At 56.2% G+C, this 21,012-nt stretch overlaps 3 protein-coding genes across 10 annotated transcripts in view; 2 read left to right on the forward strand and 1 right to left on the reverse strand.

The window, feature by feature from the left end:
- The window catches only part of MED12 (mediator complex subunit 12), a 35,989-nt gene extending 29,998 nt beyond the window's left edge, over positions 1 to 5,991 (reverse strand). For 4 of the 5 annotated variants that reach the window (XM_085570622.1, XM_085570620.1, XM_085570621.1 and 1 more), the window contains exons 1-6: positions 5,540 to 5,702; positions 5,101 to 5,205; positions 4,110 to 4,301; positions 1,629 to 1,788; positions 915 to 1,090; positions 519 to 629 (exon numbers count right to left, since the gene is read on the reverse strand). In XM_085570622.1, coding sequence (XP_085426748.1) covers positions 519 to 629; positions 915 to 1,090; positions 1,629 to 1,788; positions 4,110 to 4,301; positions 5,101 to 5,205; positions 5,540 to 5,638 — 843 coding nt within the window. In that variant the 5' untranslated portion in view covers positions 5,639 to 5,702. Of the gene's footprint in view, positions 1 to 518; positions 630 to 914; positions 1,091 to 1,628; positions 1,789 to 4,109; positions 4,302 to 5,100; positions 5,206 to 5,539 lie in introns of all 5 variants that reach the window. The other variant, XM_021534559.3, reaches the window with a different exon arrangement.
- Positions 5,992 to 6,896: 905 nt separating this feature from the next.
- IL2RG (interleukin 2 receptor subunit gamma) lies at positions 6,897 to 10,612 on the forward strand. The gene is made up of 8 exons (XM_021534603.4): positions 6,897 to 7,068; positions 7,903 to 7,993; positions 8,234 to 8,421; positions 8,541 to 8,683; positions 8,790 to 8,952; positions 9,385 to 9,490; positions 9,560 to 9,644; positions 9,746 to 10,612. The coding sequence occupies exons 1-8, from the start codon at positions 6,918 to 6,920 to the stop codon at positions 9,947 to 9,949; spliced, it is 1,131 nt and encodes a 376-aa protein (XP_021390278.4). The 5' UTR covers positions 6,897 to 6,917; the 3' UTR covers positions 9,950 to 10,612.
- A 1,385-nt stretch (positions 10,613 to 11,997) lies between these two features.
- LOC110472666 (sestrin-3) lies at positions 11,998 to 19,303 on the forward strand. Of its 4 annotated transcripts, none has more exons than XM_021534563.3 (9): positions 11,998 to 12,212; positions 14,874 to 15,077; positions 15,283 to 15,465; positions 15,587 to 15,823; positions 15,908 to 16,019; positions 16,204 to 16,340; positions 16,689 to 16,879; positions 17,184 to 17,328; positions 17,878 to 19,303. In XM_021534563.3, the coding sequence occupies exons 1-9, from the start codon at positions 12,147 to 12,149 to the stop codon at positions 17,965 to 17,967; spliced, it is 1,365 nt and encodes a 454-aa protein (XP_021390238.2). In that variant the 5' UTR covers positions 11,998 to 12,146; the 3' UTR covers positions 17,968 to 19,303. The 4 variants fall into 4 exon arrangements, with proteins under 4 accessions (XP_021390238.2, XP_021390239.2, XP_085426573.1 ...); XM_021534564.3 differs by having other exon boundaries at positions 16,222 to 16,340; XM_085570447.1 differs by lacking the exon at positions 11,998 to 12,212 and adding an exon at positions 12,628 to 12,944 and having other exon boundaries at positions 16,222 to 16,340.
- Positions 19,304 to 21,012: the final 1,709 nt, after the last annotated feature.

Consider the following 21,012-nt stretch of genomic DNA (forward strand, 5'->3'; position numbering starts at 1 on the left):
TCTCTGGCAATGACTTAATGTACGAAAACGTACCGACACCCAGCCTTCCCAGTACTTCAAAGGCTTGCCCAGAATCTGTTCCAAGAGAAAAAAGGGAGGAGGGAGGAAAGGGAGGAGGAAAGGGAGGAGGAAAGGGAGGAGGAAAGGGAGGAGGAAAGGGAGGAGGAAAGGGAGGAGGAAAGGGAGGAGGAAAGGGAGGAGGAAAGGGAGGAGGAAAGGGAGGAGGAAAGGGAGGAGGCAATTTCCATGTAATGGCACATAATCAGTGCAACTATCACAGCTCTGGCACGGGCTGGGATTACCAAATCCAGTGCAGGGAAAAAGGGTAAAGGAGAATAAGAACTGGGAAAGAGCAGGACTAAAAAGACATCTTTGCATGAGCTAAGAAGGATGCTCATAGGGACTCTCCCTGGCATTCTTAGTGCAAACCAACTCATTATCCCCTTAGGCAATAGAAAGGGGATGGCCAAACCAAAAGTCAGCACTTTCCTAAAACGCGTTAAGAGTGTATTTCTCACCCGCAGCAGCAAAGGAAGGAGCATTTTCAGAAATTCATCTTCTCCTGACCGTATCTTCTCAAAGCATTCGAGAACCCATGTCAGGAATTCATGCCGGTCCAACATGCCATCCTGCAGACAGATAAAAGCAGAACAAACAGATCAAAGTTGAAATAACCTCCACTAAGGCAAGGCAGAGCAGCAGCAGCTTGCACTCGCACTCCAACAGTGGAAATAACTCTGGAGGTTTTCATAGTTCTTTGCTACCCCAGTCCTATTACTGCATTCAAAATTGCATCTAGTCCTAGTGGTCTGTCCACTAGGAAAGGGAGCATCCTGCAGAAATAAATCACTTGGCATCCACTTGCCTTCCCTTTGCTGCTCACACCAACCCAGCAGCCCCTGCCAGTCCCTCACCTGAAACATGAACATAGCCAATTTCTCATTGTAGTCCCACTGCTTCAAAGCCTGTTCCACCTCTTGGGGCATTGGTCCTGATGTTGAACCACAGCCTTGCCCTGGAAGCTGTCTGTAGAACTCTGCAATTTTCTGCAGCTGCTCTGACAGGTACTTGGTGATGATCTGTGTCCATTCTGGAGAAAACAGGTTAGCAGTGAGCACTGCGGTGAAGACAAGCAGGAGAGAACCAGGATGGTGCATAGGGGGAAAGCCAAAAAAACCAGAACACAGTCAGGGGAACTTTTCTACTCCACAGCAATCTGGAGCAGGCCACGATGTTTGATCCAGTAATGCTTAATGAAATTGGAAACACAAACATACCAAAATTCTCTGAGAAATGTACATATTCACTTGGGAAGCAGCTAATCAGTCATCACTAAATTGCAACTTTACAATCTTTATATGGTAAGTAAAAAACAGGTAAGGCAGCAAAGGAGCTCAGTAGAACTTAATAGGGAGAAAGGGAAGTACTTTTGGCTGCTAAGATTTATTTTTCAATGTACTTTCACAGGTGGGCCTGTTGTTCAGACAGTTACTCGCATCAGAACCCAAGGATTTATGAGCAGGAAACAAGTTTATTTGGATTTCTAGGCTACCTCTTACTAATCAAGAGCAGGCTTAGAAGGAAACAGCTGTGATGGACAAACCCAGTGCTGCACACAGAGTGCTTACCAATGAAGGGATCAATGACATGACGCTTTTTCACCTTCGTTTCTGTGATGGCAGCATAATAGGCACAAGTCATTTTGATGAGCCATGCTGCTCTCATTACTGGAACAGTGTATTTTGCCAAATAACCAAAGACCTCTTCCTTCTTGCTAAAGATGGGAACCTGTAATGAAATGGAGAGGGAAAACTGAACCTAGCACTTAGAATAAGAACCGAAGCAGCTAAAGCAGCTATACCTGCTGCAGGTATGAAAAATGTAAAAAGGGAACAGAGCAACAAAATACCTCTACCACAAAAAAACCTGCTGCCAAAATTCACTTGTGGTCAGAAAGCAATAGTACCAGAGCTGCATTACAGTACAAACAGAAACAAAACAAATTGAAAGAAGACAAAAAACGTAATTACGTCATTGTAAATCCATGCCCTGAATCTTGCAAATATTTTGGAGGTAATCCTCCCGAGAGCACATAAAGAGCTATGAAAGATACAGACTCAGGACAGAGTAGATGTCATGCAAAGTGAAGACAGGACTCTTCACTTTGTATATAAAACCAAGGGGTTACAGAAGTCTCAAAATATCCTCAACACTCAACAGAAGACTGCAAGAATCAGGGAGCTGAGTACATAGTAGGACAGAATTCATTAATCCAAGATTCAAAATTCAAGATATAACATAGGAGGATACCAGTGAAATCATCAGACTGCAGGACTATAAACCAGGAAGCAATAGCACATCACAGGGAAAAGTGCAGCTGTAGGGCTCATTTCCACACAATACTCTGGAGAGCAAAAGTATGTGTGTTTACACAGACGAATGAAAAGAATTCATTAAAATAGGTCCACTTGGCAGATACCTTAAAATCCCTGAACTACTGATGTTCATTCACCTGCTACATTTCCTACATTCTTCCCAATTACTCTCTGATGCCTGAAAGTCAGACAACTTGGCTACTGACAGTTGCTCTTTCACATTTAAGTTCATGAAAATGGATGGAGCTCATAGCAGGAAAACAGGGGAAAACCTTGAAAGGTTCAAGCTTTCACCATGACCTCAGGAAACTGACAGTCAAAACATAAAGAAGGACTAAGTTTATAGAGAGTCAGATTCTGGGACAATCTGATTATTTTATTTTTCCCCCGAGGAATGACTCAGACCATTTTGCAGCTGGGAGTTATGTTTTTTCCACAGTGCATACCAGATTCACAAGCACCTTGTTTGCAGGCTTCCACTGAGAGAGAGCTATCTCAATTGCTACCAAGCCTGATGTCCCAGATTGAAAAGCAAGATTTATTCATTTGCCATCTGTATGGCAGCTGTCTTCTGTTAAGTGGGCAGTTTTCCTTATCTCTTCCACAATCCTCTCTCATGGGAGACATCTGCTGATAATGGGCCACTGAATGTCACTGCATGACTGATAAGAACTAGAACATCCCACTGTGAGATGCTCCGCCCAGAGGGAGGAGCCAAACATTCCTACCTGGATATAATCTCAAGTTTCTAAAATACCAGCACAGCTTTTTCTGCACTGGATTTCCCAGAGGAACAGCTGCCTCTTCAGAAGAAGACTACACCTTTCCTACAGGATCACTGCTCCGACAGAACCACACCTGACACTCCAGGAGCATTGCAGCCACAATTCCCAATTGGACGGCTACCAACACCGTGACTAACAGGGTGTCAGGTTGTATTCAGACTCTGTCAGTATTGTTTTGGTTCACTGCATTGTTTATTTTATATTTTTATTTTCTTCACTAATAAAGAACTGTTATTCCTGCTCCCATATTTTTACCTGAGAAGCCCCCCGAATTTCAAATTTATAACAATTCAGAAGGCAGGGGTCTACATTTTTCCATATCAGGGGAGGCTGCTGCCTTCCTTAGCAGACACCTGTCTTTCCAAACCAAGACACTCTGACAAAATGCCAGAGTAAGACCTTTCTTTCATACTCTACAGAATTCACAGCTATAAGGTAAATATCTACCCCTAGACCCCAGGGCATAGAAATACTGTAGCCTAGCCAAGACTAAGTGATAGCAAAATGTACTTTCCTCTGCTGGAAAGCAGAAACATCTCAATGGAACAGAAGTCTGGGAAGTCATTTAGGTGATTATTTGCAGTAATTCTCACTATGACTTTTGAGAACTTCAGAAACCCTCCACAACAGAAACATCCTCTAAACAACAGACCAAAGGCAACAGTGGCATCTCTTCTGAAAACAATGGAACCTTAAAATAAATCAGTCTTGTCCTACAAAGCAAAAGGTAAAGCTGAACACACCTCAAAATAACAGCCAAGAGACCAGATTTCAAAGTGTGGATGACTAGTCAGGTCACTACAAATCCTACATCCACTCTTCAAGCTGAAAACTTCACAAAATGTATAGACAAGGATCTTCTCCAAACAGTAAAGACCTTCAGAAAACCTCCAGAAACAAGCACAAATTAAATTCTCTGCCCTGCCAGGCTGCCTCTCCTGTAACATACCTTCTTAGCAAGATGAGTAAGAGGTTTAGTTCCAGCCAGATCTGTGAACCAGTTGTTTATGGCACTCTGAGAACGTGCTGTTACCAGCCAAAAGTTATCCTTCTGATTGACCTGGGGTTTTCGTCTCCCCGTGTCAGGCAGGGTGTTGCACCGTAGCTTTTCTGCAATAATACTGCTAAAATTTGAGCTGATCTGGAGAAGAAAAACAAAAAAAAAGGATATATTATATTTCAGAGGCCAAAGACCTGATCAGTGTGCTTAAAATATCATTCCTGCCAGAAGTCTCACCAGTATCAACTTTTGAAACACAAAGTAACTGCCAATAACTCCTTCCTTATACTTAGCAGAGATGAATGTGTCTAGGCAACTCATACCATAATCAAGCAGGGACTCAAGTTGAGATGGACACAAACTTTTAAAAATAATTGTCAAACCAGACAGAAGGCTCCTCAGACAGAAGTCAGCCAAGGAAAACAAATATCCTGTGCTTATTGATTGCCTTCCAACCTAGGTCATTACTAGTTGTTTTGTCAGGAAGTCAACATCTTGATTTCAGAGACTGGAAAAATGGAGTTGAAGCCTATTATATAACTCTCATTTTTAAATTTCCAGATGTTTCACTAAATCGTACTTTCCTTTTACCATGACCATCACGTAGCCAAAACAAGAAGAAGTTTCTCTCTCCTACTATCAAGCCTTGTGCTTTAATTGCATAATTTAAGGAGTCCTAGATGTTGGTTTAATGAAGACTACAGCCATAGCCCTGCCCCTACGATGCACTGAGCCAGACAAGAACCCGCTCTTTCAGAGATGGGACACGGTTCTAAATGGATGCAGAACTTGGATTCTACAGAAACAGAGGATCAAGTCTTAAAAACACCCATACAAAAGGCAAAGATCTCCTAGTTGTCGACACAGGGAAGGAACGACTGTCCAATATCCAGCCGCCTGCCCTGCCAAACCTGCCCTCGACCGTCGGTACGTCCCTCACCTTCGCCGGGTTGAAATTGACATTTTTCGCACTGCCGTGCTCGTCCCCAGAGACAGCCGGTTGGTTATTGAAGCCTTGCTTGACATTCAGCGCAGTCAGCTCATCCTGCGGGGAAGGACGGTCAGCAGCGCCCGGCACGGCCCCTCCGCGCCCACCGCCGCAGCCGCGATCCCCAGCGCGGGGGCTGAACCCGGCGAGGCCCGGCTGCTCCCACGACCTCCCCCAGCCCCCGCTACCAGGCACCGCCCAGGGCAGTGCCGGGACACCGGGACCGCGGCTCCCCGGGCCCGGCCGGCGCCCTCCAGCCCCGGGGTCCCGGCGGGACGTGCCTCTCGCCCAGCTCCGGTCCCCGCGCCGCTAACCCGGCGCCTCCTCAGGGCCGGTCCCGGCACAGCGGTCCTGCACCCCGGGTCCCCCCCAACACGCCCGGCCCCCGCACCTCCTTCTGCTTGGGGTCCTGCGGGTACACGTCAGGCGGGCCGAGGCGCGGGCGCTTGAGCGGGCGGTGCTCGTAGCTGAGGACGCCGAAGGCCGCCATGGCGGGCCGGCCCGGCGGGAGCGGCCGGGCCACAACAAGGGCCGCCGGGGCTGCCCGCGCCTGCGCGCTGCGCCAGGGCAGGTGGGCGCCGCCGAAGCCGGGCCGAAGGAGTACGGAGCGTCCCGAGCGTACTCCCGAGGAGTACGAGCGTCAACGGAAAGACACGAGTGCTGCCGAAGAATGACGAAAATTGACGGAGATGCCCGAGTAATGCTGTGACTCTACCGAGGAAACACGAAGAGCACCGAGCGGAGACGGAGAAATCCGAGAGTGAACGGAGAAAGCCGAAGTCCCCGAAGCAGGAACGAGCGAGGACAAAAAGAGCCGAACGCCGCAGGAGAGCCCCGAGCAGTGCCGGGACGGCTTGAGCCCGCTCCGAACGAAGCCGGAAAGTGCCGAAGAGGGACGAGGCAGCCCGAGGGGCGCGCGTTCGCCCCCTGGCGGAGGGGCCGCGCCGGTGGCGTGTCCGGACACGATCACGTGCCACCGCCCCCGGCTCGGCCCGGCCCTGGCTGCCCCCGGCCCCGATACCGGAGCACCCCGGCAGCCCGGCCACCGACGGCCCGGCGCGGCCGTCACCGCCCGGCAGCACCCCGGCAGCCCGGCCACCGACGGCCCGGCGCGGCCGTCACCGCCCGGCAGCACCCCGGCAGCCCGGCCACCGACGGCCCGGCGCGGCCGTCAGCACCCGGCAGCACCCCGGCAGCCCGGCCACCGACGGCCCGGCGCGGCCGTCAGCGCCCGGCAGCACCCCGGCAGCCCGGCCGTGCTGTCACACACACACAAGCCCCGCTGTGACTCTCCCTGCCGCCGGTGATGCTCCCGGGGATCCAGGCGGGCTGGGCGTTGAGATCCCCATCCCAGCCATGCTCCTGGTGGTGTTCCCTAGAGCATTAGCCATGGGAACACGGCAGGATGAATTGGGAGGTCCAAGAGGTGTGAGGCGTGGGAATGAGCAGGGAGGGCGACACAGTCCCGGTGGGATGAGCCATGGGGTGCCAGTGGAATGTGCTGTGGGGTCCCAGTGGGTTAGCTGCGGTATCCTAGTGGGATGAGCCATGGAGTTCCACTGGCATGAGCTGTGGGGTCCCAGTGGGATGAGCTGTGGGATCTCACTGGGATGAGCTGTGGGGTCCCAGTGGGATGAGCTGTGGGATCTCACTGGGATGAGCTATGGGGCCCCACCAGAGTGAGTCATGGTTCCCATAAGGTGGCCCTTGGGGCAGCACATAGGATGGGCCCCCGGTGCAGGCGGTGCCGTGGGGCAGGAAGCAGTGTGATGCGGAAGCCGGCAGCCCTGGCTGAGGCTGTTCGCACGCGTCCCCGGTCAGCAGCTTCCATGGCAGCTCCTAACACCTTCCTCGTGCTTGTCCTCCTCCTCCTCCTCTGTGGGCTGGGTCCCTACCCTGCTGCTGCCCGCAGCCACCCAGGTAAGGGGGCAGATGGGAAGGCCACGGGCCCCTTTTGTGGTTGGGGCTGGGGAATAGAGCTCCCCAGTGATGGCGTGCGAGGACAGGATGTGTGACTGTGTGGGCTGGCGTGCTGTTGTGGCACACACCAGGGGCCCCGAGACCCCTGATGTGTCCCAGGACCTGAGGCACCTATATGGCCCCTTGCAGTGGGGCTGCCAGGAGGATCAGGCAGGGAGCTCTGTTGGGGTGTCCTTGTGCCCACTGCAGTGCTGGAGCATTTCTGCCCCCACCAGCCCTCTTGCTACTAGTCCTGCAGTGCTCCTGCCCTGTCACTTTCCTGGCAAATCCTATTGGTCTGTGCTACCTGTGGGTGCCGGCCAGGACGGCCAGTGGATCTGCACCAGCTGCCCTTTACTTCCTGGTCACCTCAGCAGTGCTGTGCACAGGAAGGTGACAGGACACAGAGGCTTTTCTTTCCACGTGGCACTCTCATCCTGGCCACTGTTTTCTGAAAAAAAATAAAAATCCACTCCTTGTCTGGCTGTCAGTAAAACCCCCTCTGTATCCCAGGACCTTCTGGGCGGGTGGGAAGGTGCCCTCCATCTCCACTCTTTCTCCATCTGTCTAGAAACAGCCTGCTTTCTCCATTGTGTTACATTACAACCCAGGAAAGCTCAACTCTGGTTTTCTCCTGCCCCTGCAGTGCTCGCTGATGAGTTTGTATGGTTGACACAGAGGGAGGCTCACAGGGATACATGGGGATCTGACACGTGCCATATCTCTCCTGTGCACCCCTGGGCCTTGGCACAGCTACCTACCACTGTCATGTCCAGCAGTGTCTGTTGCTTGCAGGGGTGGAGTGTGTCCTCTTCAATGAGGAGTACATGAACTGCACGTGGGGGAACAAAGAGATGCCCACGGTCAACTACTCCCTCTTCTACTGGTAGGTGCCCCCGCCCCATGGCCAGTCCTACAGCAGAGTGTCCAGCAGCGGGTCCCTGTGTAGGGGGGCTGCTGCCAGCATTGCTGGTCCTAGCATCAGGCCTCTCCTCCTCCCCAAGCCCAGGGTGGGGCAAGCTCTGTGCCCAGAGCAAGCAGAACGGGATGTGCTGGGGAGAGGGGTCCTGGCAAGGGCTGGGGCATGAGAGGCCTTGGGGAGTCCTGGTAACCTACTGTGGCACAGGTACAAGAACACATCTGACAAGGAGGTGGAGTGCAAGCACTACCTGCAGAACCAGGGTGTCAGGGTTGGCTGCCACTTCAAGCAGAATGAGCTCATCCAGTTCCAGCCTTTCCACGTTCTCATCAATGCCAGTGTTGGCGGCAAGACCCTGGAGATCCCCAGCAAGCGCATGGAGCTGCAGGACCTGGGTACGGAATGGTGGGGGAACCCCCCTCTCCTCTGCAGGGCTGTGGGTTATCAGAGCTCCCCTGTGAGCTCCCAACTCCCACGGGGCCAGCCCTCACTGGGCATTACCTGTCCCTTGAAGTGAAACCAGAGGCACCTGTCAACCTGACCATCCACAACATGAGCAACAATCAGCTGCAGCTGACCTGGGCCTCCCCATACCCCAAAGACAAGTGCCTGGAGCACGCTGTCAAGTACAAGAGCAACAAGGACACCAGCTGGACGGTAAGAACCCTGGGCACAGCACCCTTGTGGCTTGTGCCCAGGGGTGAGCTGTGCACCAGCCTCCAAGGTGATACCAGCCAGCAGCACAGGGCTCATGTCTCTGCAGGAGCTCTCAGTGAATGGAGATGTCTTCTCCTTACCCAGCGTGGACTATGAGAAGTCCTACACCTTCTACGTGCGCAGCAAGATCAACAATTACTGTGGCAGAACCCAGTTCTGGAGCGAGTGGAGCGTTCCTGTCATCTGGGGCAGCAACTCCACCAGTAAGGGTATGTTCTGAGGGCTGCAGCGGGATAGGATGGACTGGAGCACGGCAGGGCTCAGTAGGCAAGAGATGGCTAAGCAAGTAGAGAATGGCTTGAGACAGCAGCTGTAGGGACAAGACCCATCTGGGCATGTGGGATGCTAGCAGCAGCATTCTTTGTACTTCTGGAAGCAAAACACCCCACCAGTGGGATCTGCTGACTTTTGCCAGGGGCTGCTTAGCACTGGAGGCCATGGCTGGGCCAGGACAGGGTCACTAGCTAGTTATGGTGATAGGATGGCAGGGCTTGGGGACAGGCCCCTTCTCCATGCTCTTTTCCCAGCTGAGCCCTGCCATGAGCAATGCTATGGCCACCCACGAAGGGCCACCTGCAGGCCCACCCCACTGCCTTGGTGGCGTGCTGTCTGGGGATCAGTGTCACCCCTGCTCTCTCCAGGCACAAAGGAGCAGCTGTACTGGTTTGGGATCCGCACGGTCTTGGTCCCCATTGCCTCCTGCCTGCTCCTGGTGGTCCTCGTCATCCTGCTGGTGCGCATGGAAAGGTGAGTGCGGGGACCTGACTGGTCACAGCAGCACTGGGGTTCTTCCCTCTAACAACTTCTCCTGCACAGGGTATGGGTCATCCTGATGCCCCGAATTCCCAACCCCAGCAAGAATTTTGATGAGCTGTTCATCACCCACAATGGCAATTTCCAGGTAAGGTAGTGCAGGCAGCCCTGCCTTGGGCTCACCCCAGCTGCGTGGGGTTGGGGCTGGGCTGGATGGTGGCTTCTCTCACCCTGCTCTGCTCCCTGGAGGAATGGACTGGAGTCCCCAAAGATGTTGTGGAGAGCTTCAAGCCCAACTACAGCGAGAGCATCTGCTATGTGACTGAGCTGCCACAAAAGGACAGCCATGAGCCCCTCTGGGACAGCAGCAATCATGCACCACCTCCAATGCCTGGGCCCCCAGCCACCCACAGTGAACACAGCCCCCACCAGAACAGCTATGGGACAGTGTGACACGCTCCTGCGCCCCTGTATGCCTCATTCTCCACAGCTTTGCTGCCCAAACCTTACTGCTCCTCAGGCCCTGCTCCTCGCTCCTACCATGCCTCTGCCAAATGCCCTGGGCCCCCAGTCTTGCTTCCTGCCAAGTGCCCCTCCCTGCTCTGAGGTGCCCACAAGCACAGCCCGGGACATGTCCTGGTGAGTGGGCAGCTGCAGCTGAGCAGGCAGGAGCGACTGATGGGGACACACAGGATGAGGAGTCCTAGGGGGGTAAGTGTGGAAAAATAAAGAAAGATAGGCAAGAAAGATTGTAAATATGCTCAAGTGCCTTGCAGCTGATGTAGGAAAAACACATATACCTTACTCATCATTGTTTAGCTTTGTAGTAAGTAGAACTTCTATGTTTAGATAACACAGGCCTGTGATAGACTTAGTGGCACCTTATTTAACATGTTTGAGATTCCTAGCCTGCTGTGGGAAAGATCAAATCACAGTGGTAAACCACAACTGCACAAATCCTTAATAAACAGGCAAAACCAGCAGGTTCAGTGATCCTCTAGGGTGGACCAAGATCCACAGTGCCTGCATCCCTGCTTATCTGCCTCTGCCTGTGTGCTGCTTTGGGGGTCCTGCAGTCGGTGAGGTCATGAAAATAAATTTCCTCTTTGCTTTTCATCCATGGTTTTGTGGTTATTCCTGTGTCCTGCCTGTGTTGGCTCAGACGGCAAGCCACTGTGTCATCCTGGCAGTTCCCCCCAGGCCTCGCTGCTCCTTCACCCGTGTCCCCAGTTTCTGGTGGCAGTAGAGCTCTGGGTTTGCCCAGGTTCATTCTGCGGGGCCTGAGGAAAGCACCACTGGAGCCCCAACACCTGAACACCTCTGACGTCTCACACACAGCGAGACAGGGGCCAGTCCTACTGTCCCAGCTGTGCTGTCCCAGGCTCACAATGGCAACATGTTCAACATCAAGCACATGGACGAGCCCCCTCCTGGCTGTCTCACAGGGCTCCCTGCACTGCTGTGACCGCACTGGGCAAGGGGCTCTGCTCCGGGGCCACCTGCAGCCCTCAGCCACTGCTGCTGTCCCTGTGGATGACCAGACCTTTCTGGCCAACACTGACTGCATCCCCCTGCAGCTGCTCTTACAGAATCCCAGATTCAGTTATGTTGGAGAAGACGTTGGAGATCATTGAGTCCAACCTTTGTCTGAACACCGCGTCAAACAGTTCCTTAAACTCCTCCAGGGACATTGACTCCACCACCAACCTGAGCAGTCTAATCCGGTGGCTGATCACCCTTTCTGGGAAGGAATTCCTCCTGATGTCCAGCGTCAACCTTCCCTGGCAGAGGCACATAAGAGCACGCCCTCCCCTCGTATCACTGCTTGCTTGAGAGAAGCGTGGGACCCTCAGCCGGGCCTGGCACGGCCGGCTCGGGACCGGCCCGGGAGCGGCTCGGGACCGGCCCGGGAGCGGCCCGGGACCGGCCCGGGACAGGCTCGGGACCGGCCCGGGAGCGGCTCGGGAGCGGCTCGGGACCGGCCCGGGAGCGGCTCGGGACCGGCCCGGGACCGGCCCGGGAGCGGCTCGGGAGCGGCTCGGGACCGGCCCGGGAGCGGCTCGGGACCGGCCCGGGAGCGGCTCGGGAGCGGCTCGGGACCGGCCCGGGAGCGGCTCGGGACCGGCTCGGGACCGGCCCGGGACCGGGCGGGAGCGGCCCGGGAGCGGCCCGGGACCGGCCCGGGACCGGGCGGGAGCGGCCCGGGAGCGGCACGGGACCGGCTCGGGACCGGCCCGGGACCGGGCGGGAGCGGCCCGGGAGCGGCCCGGGAGCGGCCCGGGACCGGCCGGGAGCGGCCCGGGACCGGGCGGGAGCGGCTCCCGGCCCTGCTCCCGGCCCTGCTCCCCTCCGCCCCCGCGGCGCCGGCAGCGCCCCCCAGCGGCGGGGCAGCCCGGCCCGCCCACCGCGGCGGGGCGGGGCCTGCGCGCCCGGCCCACGTGGTGCGGCGGCGGCCGCCCCCTGGCGGCGGCGATTGGCGCAGGCGGGCCCGCCCCCTGCCTGCCGCGGTGCCGGCTCTGCGCTGCCGCCGGCCGCACCGGGCGGGGGCACCGGGGCCGGCCAGCGGGACTGCGCTCGGCTCGGCTCGGCTCGGCTCGGCTCGGCTCGGCTCGGCTCGGCTCGGCTCGGCTCGGCACGGCACGGGCTCACCATGATCGTGTGTCCCCAGAGCGTGGAGCACCCCCGAGGAAGCCGATGCCAGCGGCTGCCGGGGCAGGTAGGACCCGCCCCGCCGCCACCACTGGAGCCCGTACAGCAGCACCGGGCTTCGCCCTGATCGCCGCCACCGGGCCGGCACGGCTGCGGCACCAGCAGGCCGGGACATTCCCGCTGCCCGCTAGCGGTGCGCGGGGCCGGTGAGGCTACGCTCTCAAGATGCCGCGCCCGGCGGCTTGGTCTTGGTCCTGCTCCTGCTCCCGGTGCCGCTCCCGGTGCCGGTCCCGGTGCGGCGGTGGCGTCCCCGTCCCCTTTGTGCGGGATGCGGGAGGCGCCGTGGCTCCATCACTGCCAATCAAACTTGTTTTTCTCTCTCCGCCTGCACTGCCCGCGCCGCTCTCCGGGGGCGCTGCCGCCGCCGCCGCCCGCACAATGGGGCCCCGGGTACCGGCCGCCGGCACCGCCGGAGGGGCCCTGCTACAGGCACTCGTACTTCCCCCGTCCTCTCGAATGCCCCGGCAGAAGGGCCAGGCGAGAGGTGCTGCCGCGGCACCCTCTCCAGCGAACATTATCGGAGGAGCCTCCGGTACCGACGGAGCTGCGGTCTCGCCGGGCGAAGGGATGAGCCCCGGCCGGGCGCAGAGCGCGGCGGGGTCCGCCGGCCCCTATCCCGCACATCCCGGCGCTGTACGGGCTCCTTCAACCTCCTGCCTTCCTTATGTGTTCACGGCTGCCGGCCGGGAGCACCGCGGCACCGTTCTCCCGGGGGTCCGCCGAGCGGGGAGGGGACGAGGTTGGTGGTGCGTACGCGCTTTAGGTGCCTGTTAAAGAGTTCAGGGGGCTCGGGGACACGAAGGTTCCCCTGGCAGGGAGGCGATGCTCCCATAGCTCAGGAGTGCAAGTGGATGCACTCCGGGAGGAGGATGAGGAGGGCTGTGGCCGAGGAGGATGAGGAAGGTGACACTGGGGCCAATGCGGGAGGCTGGGGAGGTGGAACTGTGGGAATGTGGCAGGTGGTGCTGGTGGAGACACCCTCGGCTGGGCTGGTGTCTTTGGAAGTGGGCAGTTTAGCCTGGCCATGGGCTGAGAGACGAGGAGGTGGCTGTTCTGCACCTTCATCCCCCAGTTCCTTCATCAACTCCTCCAAAGACATATCTGTCTGGTTGCTTGCTCCATCATCACCTAGACCAGCGGAGTGAGGAGAGCTGGCAGCACTAAAGGCTGAACCATGGTTGCACAGCTCCTTACTGGGGACCACCTTTCCCCGGGGGGGAGTGGAAGGGCCCTTGGCTCCTCCACCTCAGCCCTCCAGGAGAATATCTGTGGCTGTAGCCCCTTGGGTGTCCTCACAGCATCTCACTTCTCCAGGCAAAGGGACTTTGTAGGGGCTTTTGCAGGTCACTTCTGGCTTTCATCTTCTGCTGTCGATCAAAGAAGCTGGTACTTCTAATCTTTACGTTTAAATTTGAGTTTTGGGGTTTTATGGACCCCTTTTAGCAGAGGAAGTGGACACTCGAAATGTCAAGTAAATCTCTTGACACTTGAGTGATGGTGTTTTCACCAGAAGTGCAGGATGGTGGAAAATGGCCTGAGCCGCTTCCTGCACTGCCTGTGTAGGTGCAACTGCTCTGTGCTGCCATGCAGCTCACCCCTGCTCTGTCTGCCCCTCACCCCTGGGTGCTCTGCCACGCACCCCTGTAGCTTTGGTGGTTTTCTCCTATGCCACTATTGTTGCCATGCTCCAGTCACCAGCCTTTGGGTGACTGCACTGGAGAGACAGGTGGAAGGAACAAGACAGTGGTGTCAGCAGGGCCAGAATTTCACAGGAGAGATTTCAGTTCAAGCCTGGGAGAAGAGATGCATCTTTTGCATCCAAGGGTGCTGCCTGGGCTCCCACATGTGAGCAGGAGTTGTGACTTCCTGTGTGACAAGGGTTAACACCTGCTGTACCTGTACCTCGGGTGGGCAGGCTGCAGGTGCAGACCATGCTGTCGGGTGGGAATCGTGGCAGCACTGTTGTTGGAGCATGGCAGCTGCCTGGGCATCTTTCCAACATCCCTGCCCTCTGTTCCCACCACCCTCTTAGGAGGGGCTGGAGCTGTGCTGGTCTGGGGCCCTGGTGCAAGGCTGGCATGGGCATTGCTGGGAGTGTCTGGGCCCCCCTTGCTGAGCTGCCCATCTGTGTTTTCTCTGGTGGGCACAGAGTTGTGCTCTGTGCTGCAGGACCCACGCCCATGCTGCCTGCTTGGGCAACATGCAGAGAGCTCTTCTGTGTGCTCCTGATCACATCAAAGGTATCAGGACATGGTTTGCCTCTTGACTTGCCAGGGCAGGAGCCTGGGAGCCCCTCTGCTGTTTCCACAGCTCTCTCACATCTTGGTACTGGGTAGGAGAGCTCCATGCTGGCAGATGGGCTGCTCCATTCTGGAATGTATTTTGTGCTGTTTTTCTCCTGATCTGCTCTTGCACACTAAAAGGAACATCATTCCTGGTTTGCCCTTTGCTTCCACTCACCATGCAGAGCCTTCTCCCAGAGACAAACCCGTGTGTCTTGCTACCTGTGTCACTGAGCAGTGCTCTGCCTGACAGCCACGAGTGTCCCTCTGGCAGCACCTAGCTGGGAGAGGGATCGCTGCCTCTTGCAGAGCCTGGGCTTAGCTGGAGTGTGCTGCTGCAGCAGGGGCTGCTCTGAGGAGAGCTAAGCAGAGCGTGTTTCCTGCAGGTAGTGAAGATGTCCAACAGTGACCCTGAGTGCCCCCAGTTCCTCTTTGTGAAGGTGCTGACAAGCCGAGGGCGGCTGGAGGCGGTGACCCAGCAGATGGGCTACCACCCACAGTACCTCGACAGCTTCCTCAAGACGCAGCACCACCTGATGCACATGGATGGCCCTCTGCCCTTTGACTGCCGGCACTACATCGCCATCATGGTGAGCCCTGCTGGGAGCTGCCAGAGGGGACGGGGGCTCTGCTCAGCCCTGTGAGGCTCTCCTTAACCTCCAGCAGATAGCCTGTGCTGTGGGCTTCGCATCAGGGACCAAAATCACAAGGTCATACGGAGGCTGAGCGAGAGGTGGGTGTGGGATGCCTGTGCTGCTGGGGAAGTGCATGGATGCTGACGTGCTGTTTTTGCAGGCAGCGGCCCGGCACCAGTGTCGGTACCTGGTGAACCTGCATGTGCTGCAGTTCCTGCGGGCAGGGGGTGACCCCCAGTGGCTGCGTGGCCTCGAATTCATCCCCCCCAAACTCCGCAACCTCAACGAGATCAACAAGATCCTGGCACACCGGCCATGGCTTATCACCAAGGAGCACATTGAGGTACCGGGAAGGGCTATCAGCCAGGGACCATGATGGCAGTGGGGACAGCAGCATCCCCAGGGGCTGCCAGCACCCTGCCCACCTACGTGTGTCACATTGCTGGTCTGTCCATGTTCTGCAGAAGCTGCTGAAGATCAGTGAGTGGAGCTGGTCACTGGCAGAGCTGGTGCATGCCGTTGTTCTCCTGGCACACTGCCATGCACTTGCCAGCTTTGTCTTCGGCTGTGGCTGCGAGCAGGACGAGGGGCTGATGGGCCGAGGCTCACTGAAGCCATTGTCACTTGGGAACCAGTGCTTCTGCGAGGCCACTGCCAGCAACAGCTACAGCCAGGAGCTGCTGCGCATCAACCGCAAGCGGGTGAGCCCCCGAGGGTGGGTGTGCAGGGGATGGGGGGATGCTCTTGGGACCACTGCCCTCACCCCCAAGCCTGTGTCTGTGCAGTCCCTGGACTCCTGCATGGAGCTGGATTCCCTCCGGGAACGCATGCAGCAGATCCATGTGGAGACTGAGGGCAGGGATGAGATGAGGCTACTGCAGCAGGACCGAGAGGAAGGTGAGGGGCAGGGAGCAGAGGTGGGTGTGCAGGGTGGGAGTTCATATGTTCACAAACATCTCTATGTTTTACATTTTCCATGATGTGTGGTTCAGAGGGGCTCACGGAATGCATGTGGGGCAGAACAAGGGCTGGCTTTCAATCCCTGATGTGGCTGAGAACAGGGCAGCTGACCCAGCTGCAGGGCTCTCCCCTCTTGCAGATACTGATGGGGAAGTCACTGGTGCCACCAACCTTGCATGCTACATGCAGGACCCTGATTTTGGATACCAAGACTTTGCCAGGCGTGACGAGGATCAGACACAAGTATTCAGAGTCCAGGTAAGACTCCTGCTCTCTTGGTGGGCAGCAGCTTGAGCTGCTGCCCCTCCCCTCCCATAAATAGTGGCAGAATTGCCCATGCAGACTGGCCCTGCCCCACTAGGGTTGGGAAGAGGGAAGTGACTTCTTTCTCCAAGGGTTGATGATTTTTTTCACATGGCCCTCATAGAGGCAAGGGTAAAAACAATTCAAAAGCTGCTTGATAAGGAATGTTGTGGTTTGGGCAGAGGTATCTCCAGGGCATATTCACTGAATTCTTCTGCTTCCTGAGGTCTCCAGCCCTTCTTCCTGGGAACATGCTCCAAGCTCCATTTTGCAATTGCAAAATCCTCTTGCTGTGCTCAACAGGATTACTCCTGGGAAGACCATGGCTTCTCACTGGTCAACCGGCTCTACTCTGACATTGGGCATCTCCTGGATGAGAAGTTTAGGATGGTGGATGGTTTGCAAAGCAGTGCCATGGCCAAGCGGCAGGGCTGTGAACCCTCTGTTTTCAAGCGGGGCATCTGGAACTACATCCACTGCATGTTTGGCATTAGGTAGAGAAACCAACCTCATGGTCCAGGGGAGAAAACTGAGCTGACCCAGGTGGGAGGAGGGTAAGGCACTCAGTCTCTCATGCAGATGAGCATGGAGAAGGGACAGAGGTAAATCACCTGCCTGGATGTTGAGACAGGCAGGGGAGAGATACTGAACTGCTCTATCCAGGGCAGGGGGCTTTGGGGCAGGGTTTCAGTGCCTGGTGGCTGTTGCCATGTGCCCCCCTACCCTGTGGCTGTGCCATGCCCCAGGCAGACCAAAGGCAAGGTGCTGGCTTGTGACTCACCCCTGTGCTCCCCACAGGTACGATGATTATGACTATGCAGAAGTGAATCAGCTCCTGGAGCGAATGCTCAAAGTTTACATTAAAACTGTAACCTGCTACCCAGAGAAGACAAACTCAGAAATGTTTGACAGGTTCTGGAAGCAGTTCAAGCACAGTGAAAAGGTGGGATAGCTGGCCCCTGGCTCTGGCTGTGGTGGGGCTGGAAGTAGGCAGGGGCTACAAGCTGGGGTGTTTTGAGGGGAGTATGGGAGATCTTTGAGCCACCAAACCAGTCTGAGGCAGGTGGGGAGGAATGGAAACTGGCTGTTTCTAAGGAGTTGGGCTTAGCGTGGCATGGGGCTACCCACTGTGATGAGACCGGGGCACCAGCAGCACAAGCATCTTCAAAGTCATTACTCCAGTGGTGAGTGCCTCCTGGTGAGCCCTCTGTCAAGCCATAATTCACAGAAGCAGCTGCTGTGGGTGTCAGGGACTGTGCTGCTGCCAGCCTGGAATGCTGGTGCATTCCAGTATGCAGGGGACTCCCTGGCAGGAAGCTCTGGGAAGCAGCTACAGCCTACAGGACTGGGAGGAGGGGAAAAGGGGAGCTGCCTGAGCTGGAAAAATTGGTGGCATTTTGATGACGGAAGTCTCGTGTCCAGGTGGGCCGTTGCTTGCACTGCTGAGCACAGCACACTTCAGCTGCCTGAGCCTCTCTTGCTGTTTCCCCAGGTTCACGTGAACCTGCTCATCCTGGAAGCCCGGATGCAGGCAGAGCTGCTGTACGCACTGCAGGCCATCACCCAGTACATGATCTCCTAGATGCTGGAGCTGTGCTGCAGCAGGGCCAGGCAGCCTCCTCTCTCTGAACTTGTGCGAGACCCATCATGCTGGGACTGACGGCGAGGGATTTCTTGATTTAGTTTACTTGACTGTATTGTTCCTTTTTGTTGGTTCCCCCCCAGCCTTGTGGGGGTCACTGAGTGGCCCTGTTATGTGCAATTATCAAACTGTGAGGCAAGTCCGTGCTGCTGAGATGCTGGAGACTTGAACATGTCCAAGAAGGACTGCCAAAAACATGGGGAAGAGGGAAGTGGGAGGGAACTGGGGCCAGATTAGAGGGATACTCCTTGCCTGGGTGCTGTGGGAGCTTCAGTGGCACAGGAAGGGCAGAGGGGAGAACTGGCTTCCTTCCCTGTGCTGTAGTGGCTGCTCTGCTTGCAAAGCCACGCTTGGGCACCTGTCCTCATCGGGGTGGTGTCTCTCACTTTGGAACAGTGCAGGCAGTACGTGGGTGTGTTGCAATGTTCTAAGTTGCAGGGTTAGGCAGCAAGAAGCGCTGGCTCCTAGCAAGGGCCCTTCCTCAGGACATCAAGGGGATGCACTTGCTGCCTACGTGTTATGTCCTTTAGGTCTATGGTAACCCCAGGTAACCCTTCTGGGATGGACAAGAGATGACCCAGCAAACTCCAAACTGTGAAGCTCTTGCTGGCAAGGCATCCTCGTGCTTTGCTTTCTCCGACAGCAGGATGAGAAGGCCTTTGACAGTGTTCAGGCACTGGAGGTTTCTGCTGGGGACTTTGGCAGTCCTAAGCCCCTCCTCTGCTTCACATCACCAGAGAGGCAGGAGGAACAAGGGGAGGCTTGTTAATGTGTTTGAGTTAATGTGGTGTGTATCTTCTTACCACCATGAGAGGGCTGAGGTCCTGTGCCCAGTCACTTGCTTAACAGTATGGTGGAGGAGCCTGTGGTCAGCACAGGGTAAGCTACAGGAAGCTTTTCCTCGAATGCGGGTTGGAGGGCACTCCTGGGACTGCCCCATTTGAACGGAGGCAGCCTGTCCACCAGCCTTGTCCTCTGCCTGGGGGGCTACACCACAATTCCCCCCCAGTCTCCCTGGGCAGCTCCCTGCCTGTGCCACAACCCCTGGCTGGAGAGGTACAAGGGCACCAATGCATGCTCCAGAGAACAGCCACAAAAGGGGAATGAAGCCACCCATTGTAAAATGGGAGCCTGAAGCAAGGGCAGCTGTCAAGTCAGCCAGTGCACACTGCTTCAGTCGACCTGTTTACTGCGTAAATATACAGGAGAAAACCTTGTGTATGGAAGCTACAGAAAAAGCCTATTTTTGCTAGAAATATATTATGTTTGACATGGATGTGTGCTTTATTTCTGCCAGATGTCGGGAAGGGGATCCAAGCTTGCATGGTTGCTGTGTAGGTAGGACAGCAATGTCTGGCTGACTACAGCACTGAGATGGCCCAAGTGCCAAAAAACCCCAACATTCTCAGCCATGCTGGGGTCATGCACTGACAGCTCTGGTCCATGGCCAGCAGCTGGTCACTGAGACTACACCTATCCTGTTCAGCTCAGCTATGTCCTCTTGCCACGCTTAGATAAGCAACTGCTGCAGCATTGCATGTTTGATAGGAAAAGAGAAAAGCTTTTAAGGGGCTGTGGCATTCCAGCAAGGAGGAGTGGAGTCTGCCAAAGGAAGGAGTGGGCTAGTACCTGGTCACAGGTGGCCAAGGTGGGGGTACTGCTTCTGCAGCTGAAGAAGCCTTTTCCTCACACTCCCAAGAAGACGCTCAGTGAGAAAAGCCAGGAACCAGGATCAGCTTCTTCCTGATCCATGCTGCTGGTGCTTTCTCTCCACTGGGGCTAGGCCAGCTTGTAGTGGGCCAAGCTGGTGCCTGGGCAGTAAAATGCCAGGACAGCTGGTGCTGGGTAGTACCAGCTGAGTCAGTACTGGTGCTGGAACAGCAACACCAGTACAAGCATGACTGGTGCTGGGCCAGCTGCCACCAGGCTTGGCTAGCCAGTGCTAGGACTGACTGCTGTACTATCACTCAGCCCCAGTGAGGGCTGGGCAGGGATCAGGCAGATGGGTGTACTGCCTGCTGTCAGGGGGTAGCATGGGTTGACTACAGCAAGCTGCCTGCCAGCCAGCTTGTCAGTCTCCCTGCTGTCCCTGCAACAGCAGCTCTGTCCCCTGCAGCGCTGGGATGAGAAACAGCAGCCAGCTGCCCACAGCGCTCACCACTTGTGAAGCCAGCAGCACACCTGCAGTGCTGGGCAGCCTGGGGCTGGCTCCCAGCCTGCTGCCAGCAGCAGCACCCTCACCTCCCACCACCACCCCGTGCTGGCCAGGAAAGGGACAAGGCAGTGACAACATGGCCCTGGCTGGGGGTGAGGGGCTGCCTGTCCCAGGTGATGTGAGGCTGGCTCCCTTTTACCTTATCTCTACACCTGCACTAAGGGCTGGCCTTGCAGGGGCTGGGGGCAGCTGCCACACTCCAGCTACACCAGTAAGATGAAGGGCTCCATGCTCTCTCGAGCTTGAGCTGAAAAAAGCAGAGCTGCTGGCAAGGCCAGGAGAGACTGCAGGCAGTCACACACAGCATGGCACAAGTCTGACTATTTCAATGCTTGGGTCCCTGTCCCAGTGGCCCCTGCATCCTTCGTGTGCCTGGGCCAGGGTATTCCTCCCTATTGCTCTGTGGCTGGAAGAACTGCCAGACTGCCTCACCTGTGCAGGAACCTTCCAGGATATCCTGCACATGGGAGCTGGGACACTGTGACTGGACCGGGGATTACCCAGGGGAGGACGCAGGCACATGCCCAAAGCAGTAACTGAGTTTCTTGCAAAGCCTGCAGCAGAAAGAAGTGCTGGCAGGTGCAGTCAAGACTGCTTTTGTACCAGCTGAGCCATTCCCAAGCTGCACGGTGGGAGGAATGGTGTATCCTAGCCCATGGACAACACCAAGTCACACTGCAGCAATGGCACTGCTACAGCTCCTACAACCCACCCATTCAGAGCCAGGGCTCTGGCTGCTGCTCTCACCACAACTGTGAAGGGGAAATAAT

Source organism: Lonchura striata, chromosome 4A (genome assembly GCF_050655825.1).
Source record: "Lonchura striata isolate lonStrDom1 chromosome 4A, ASM5065582v1, whole genome shotgun sequence".
Lineage (NCBI taxonomy): Eukaryota > Metazoa > Chordata > Aves > Passeriformes > Estrildidae > Lonchura > Lonchura striata.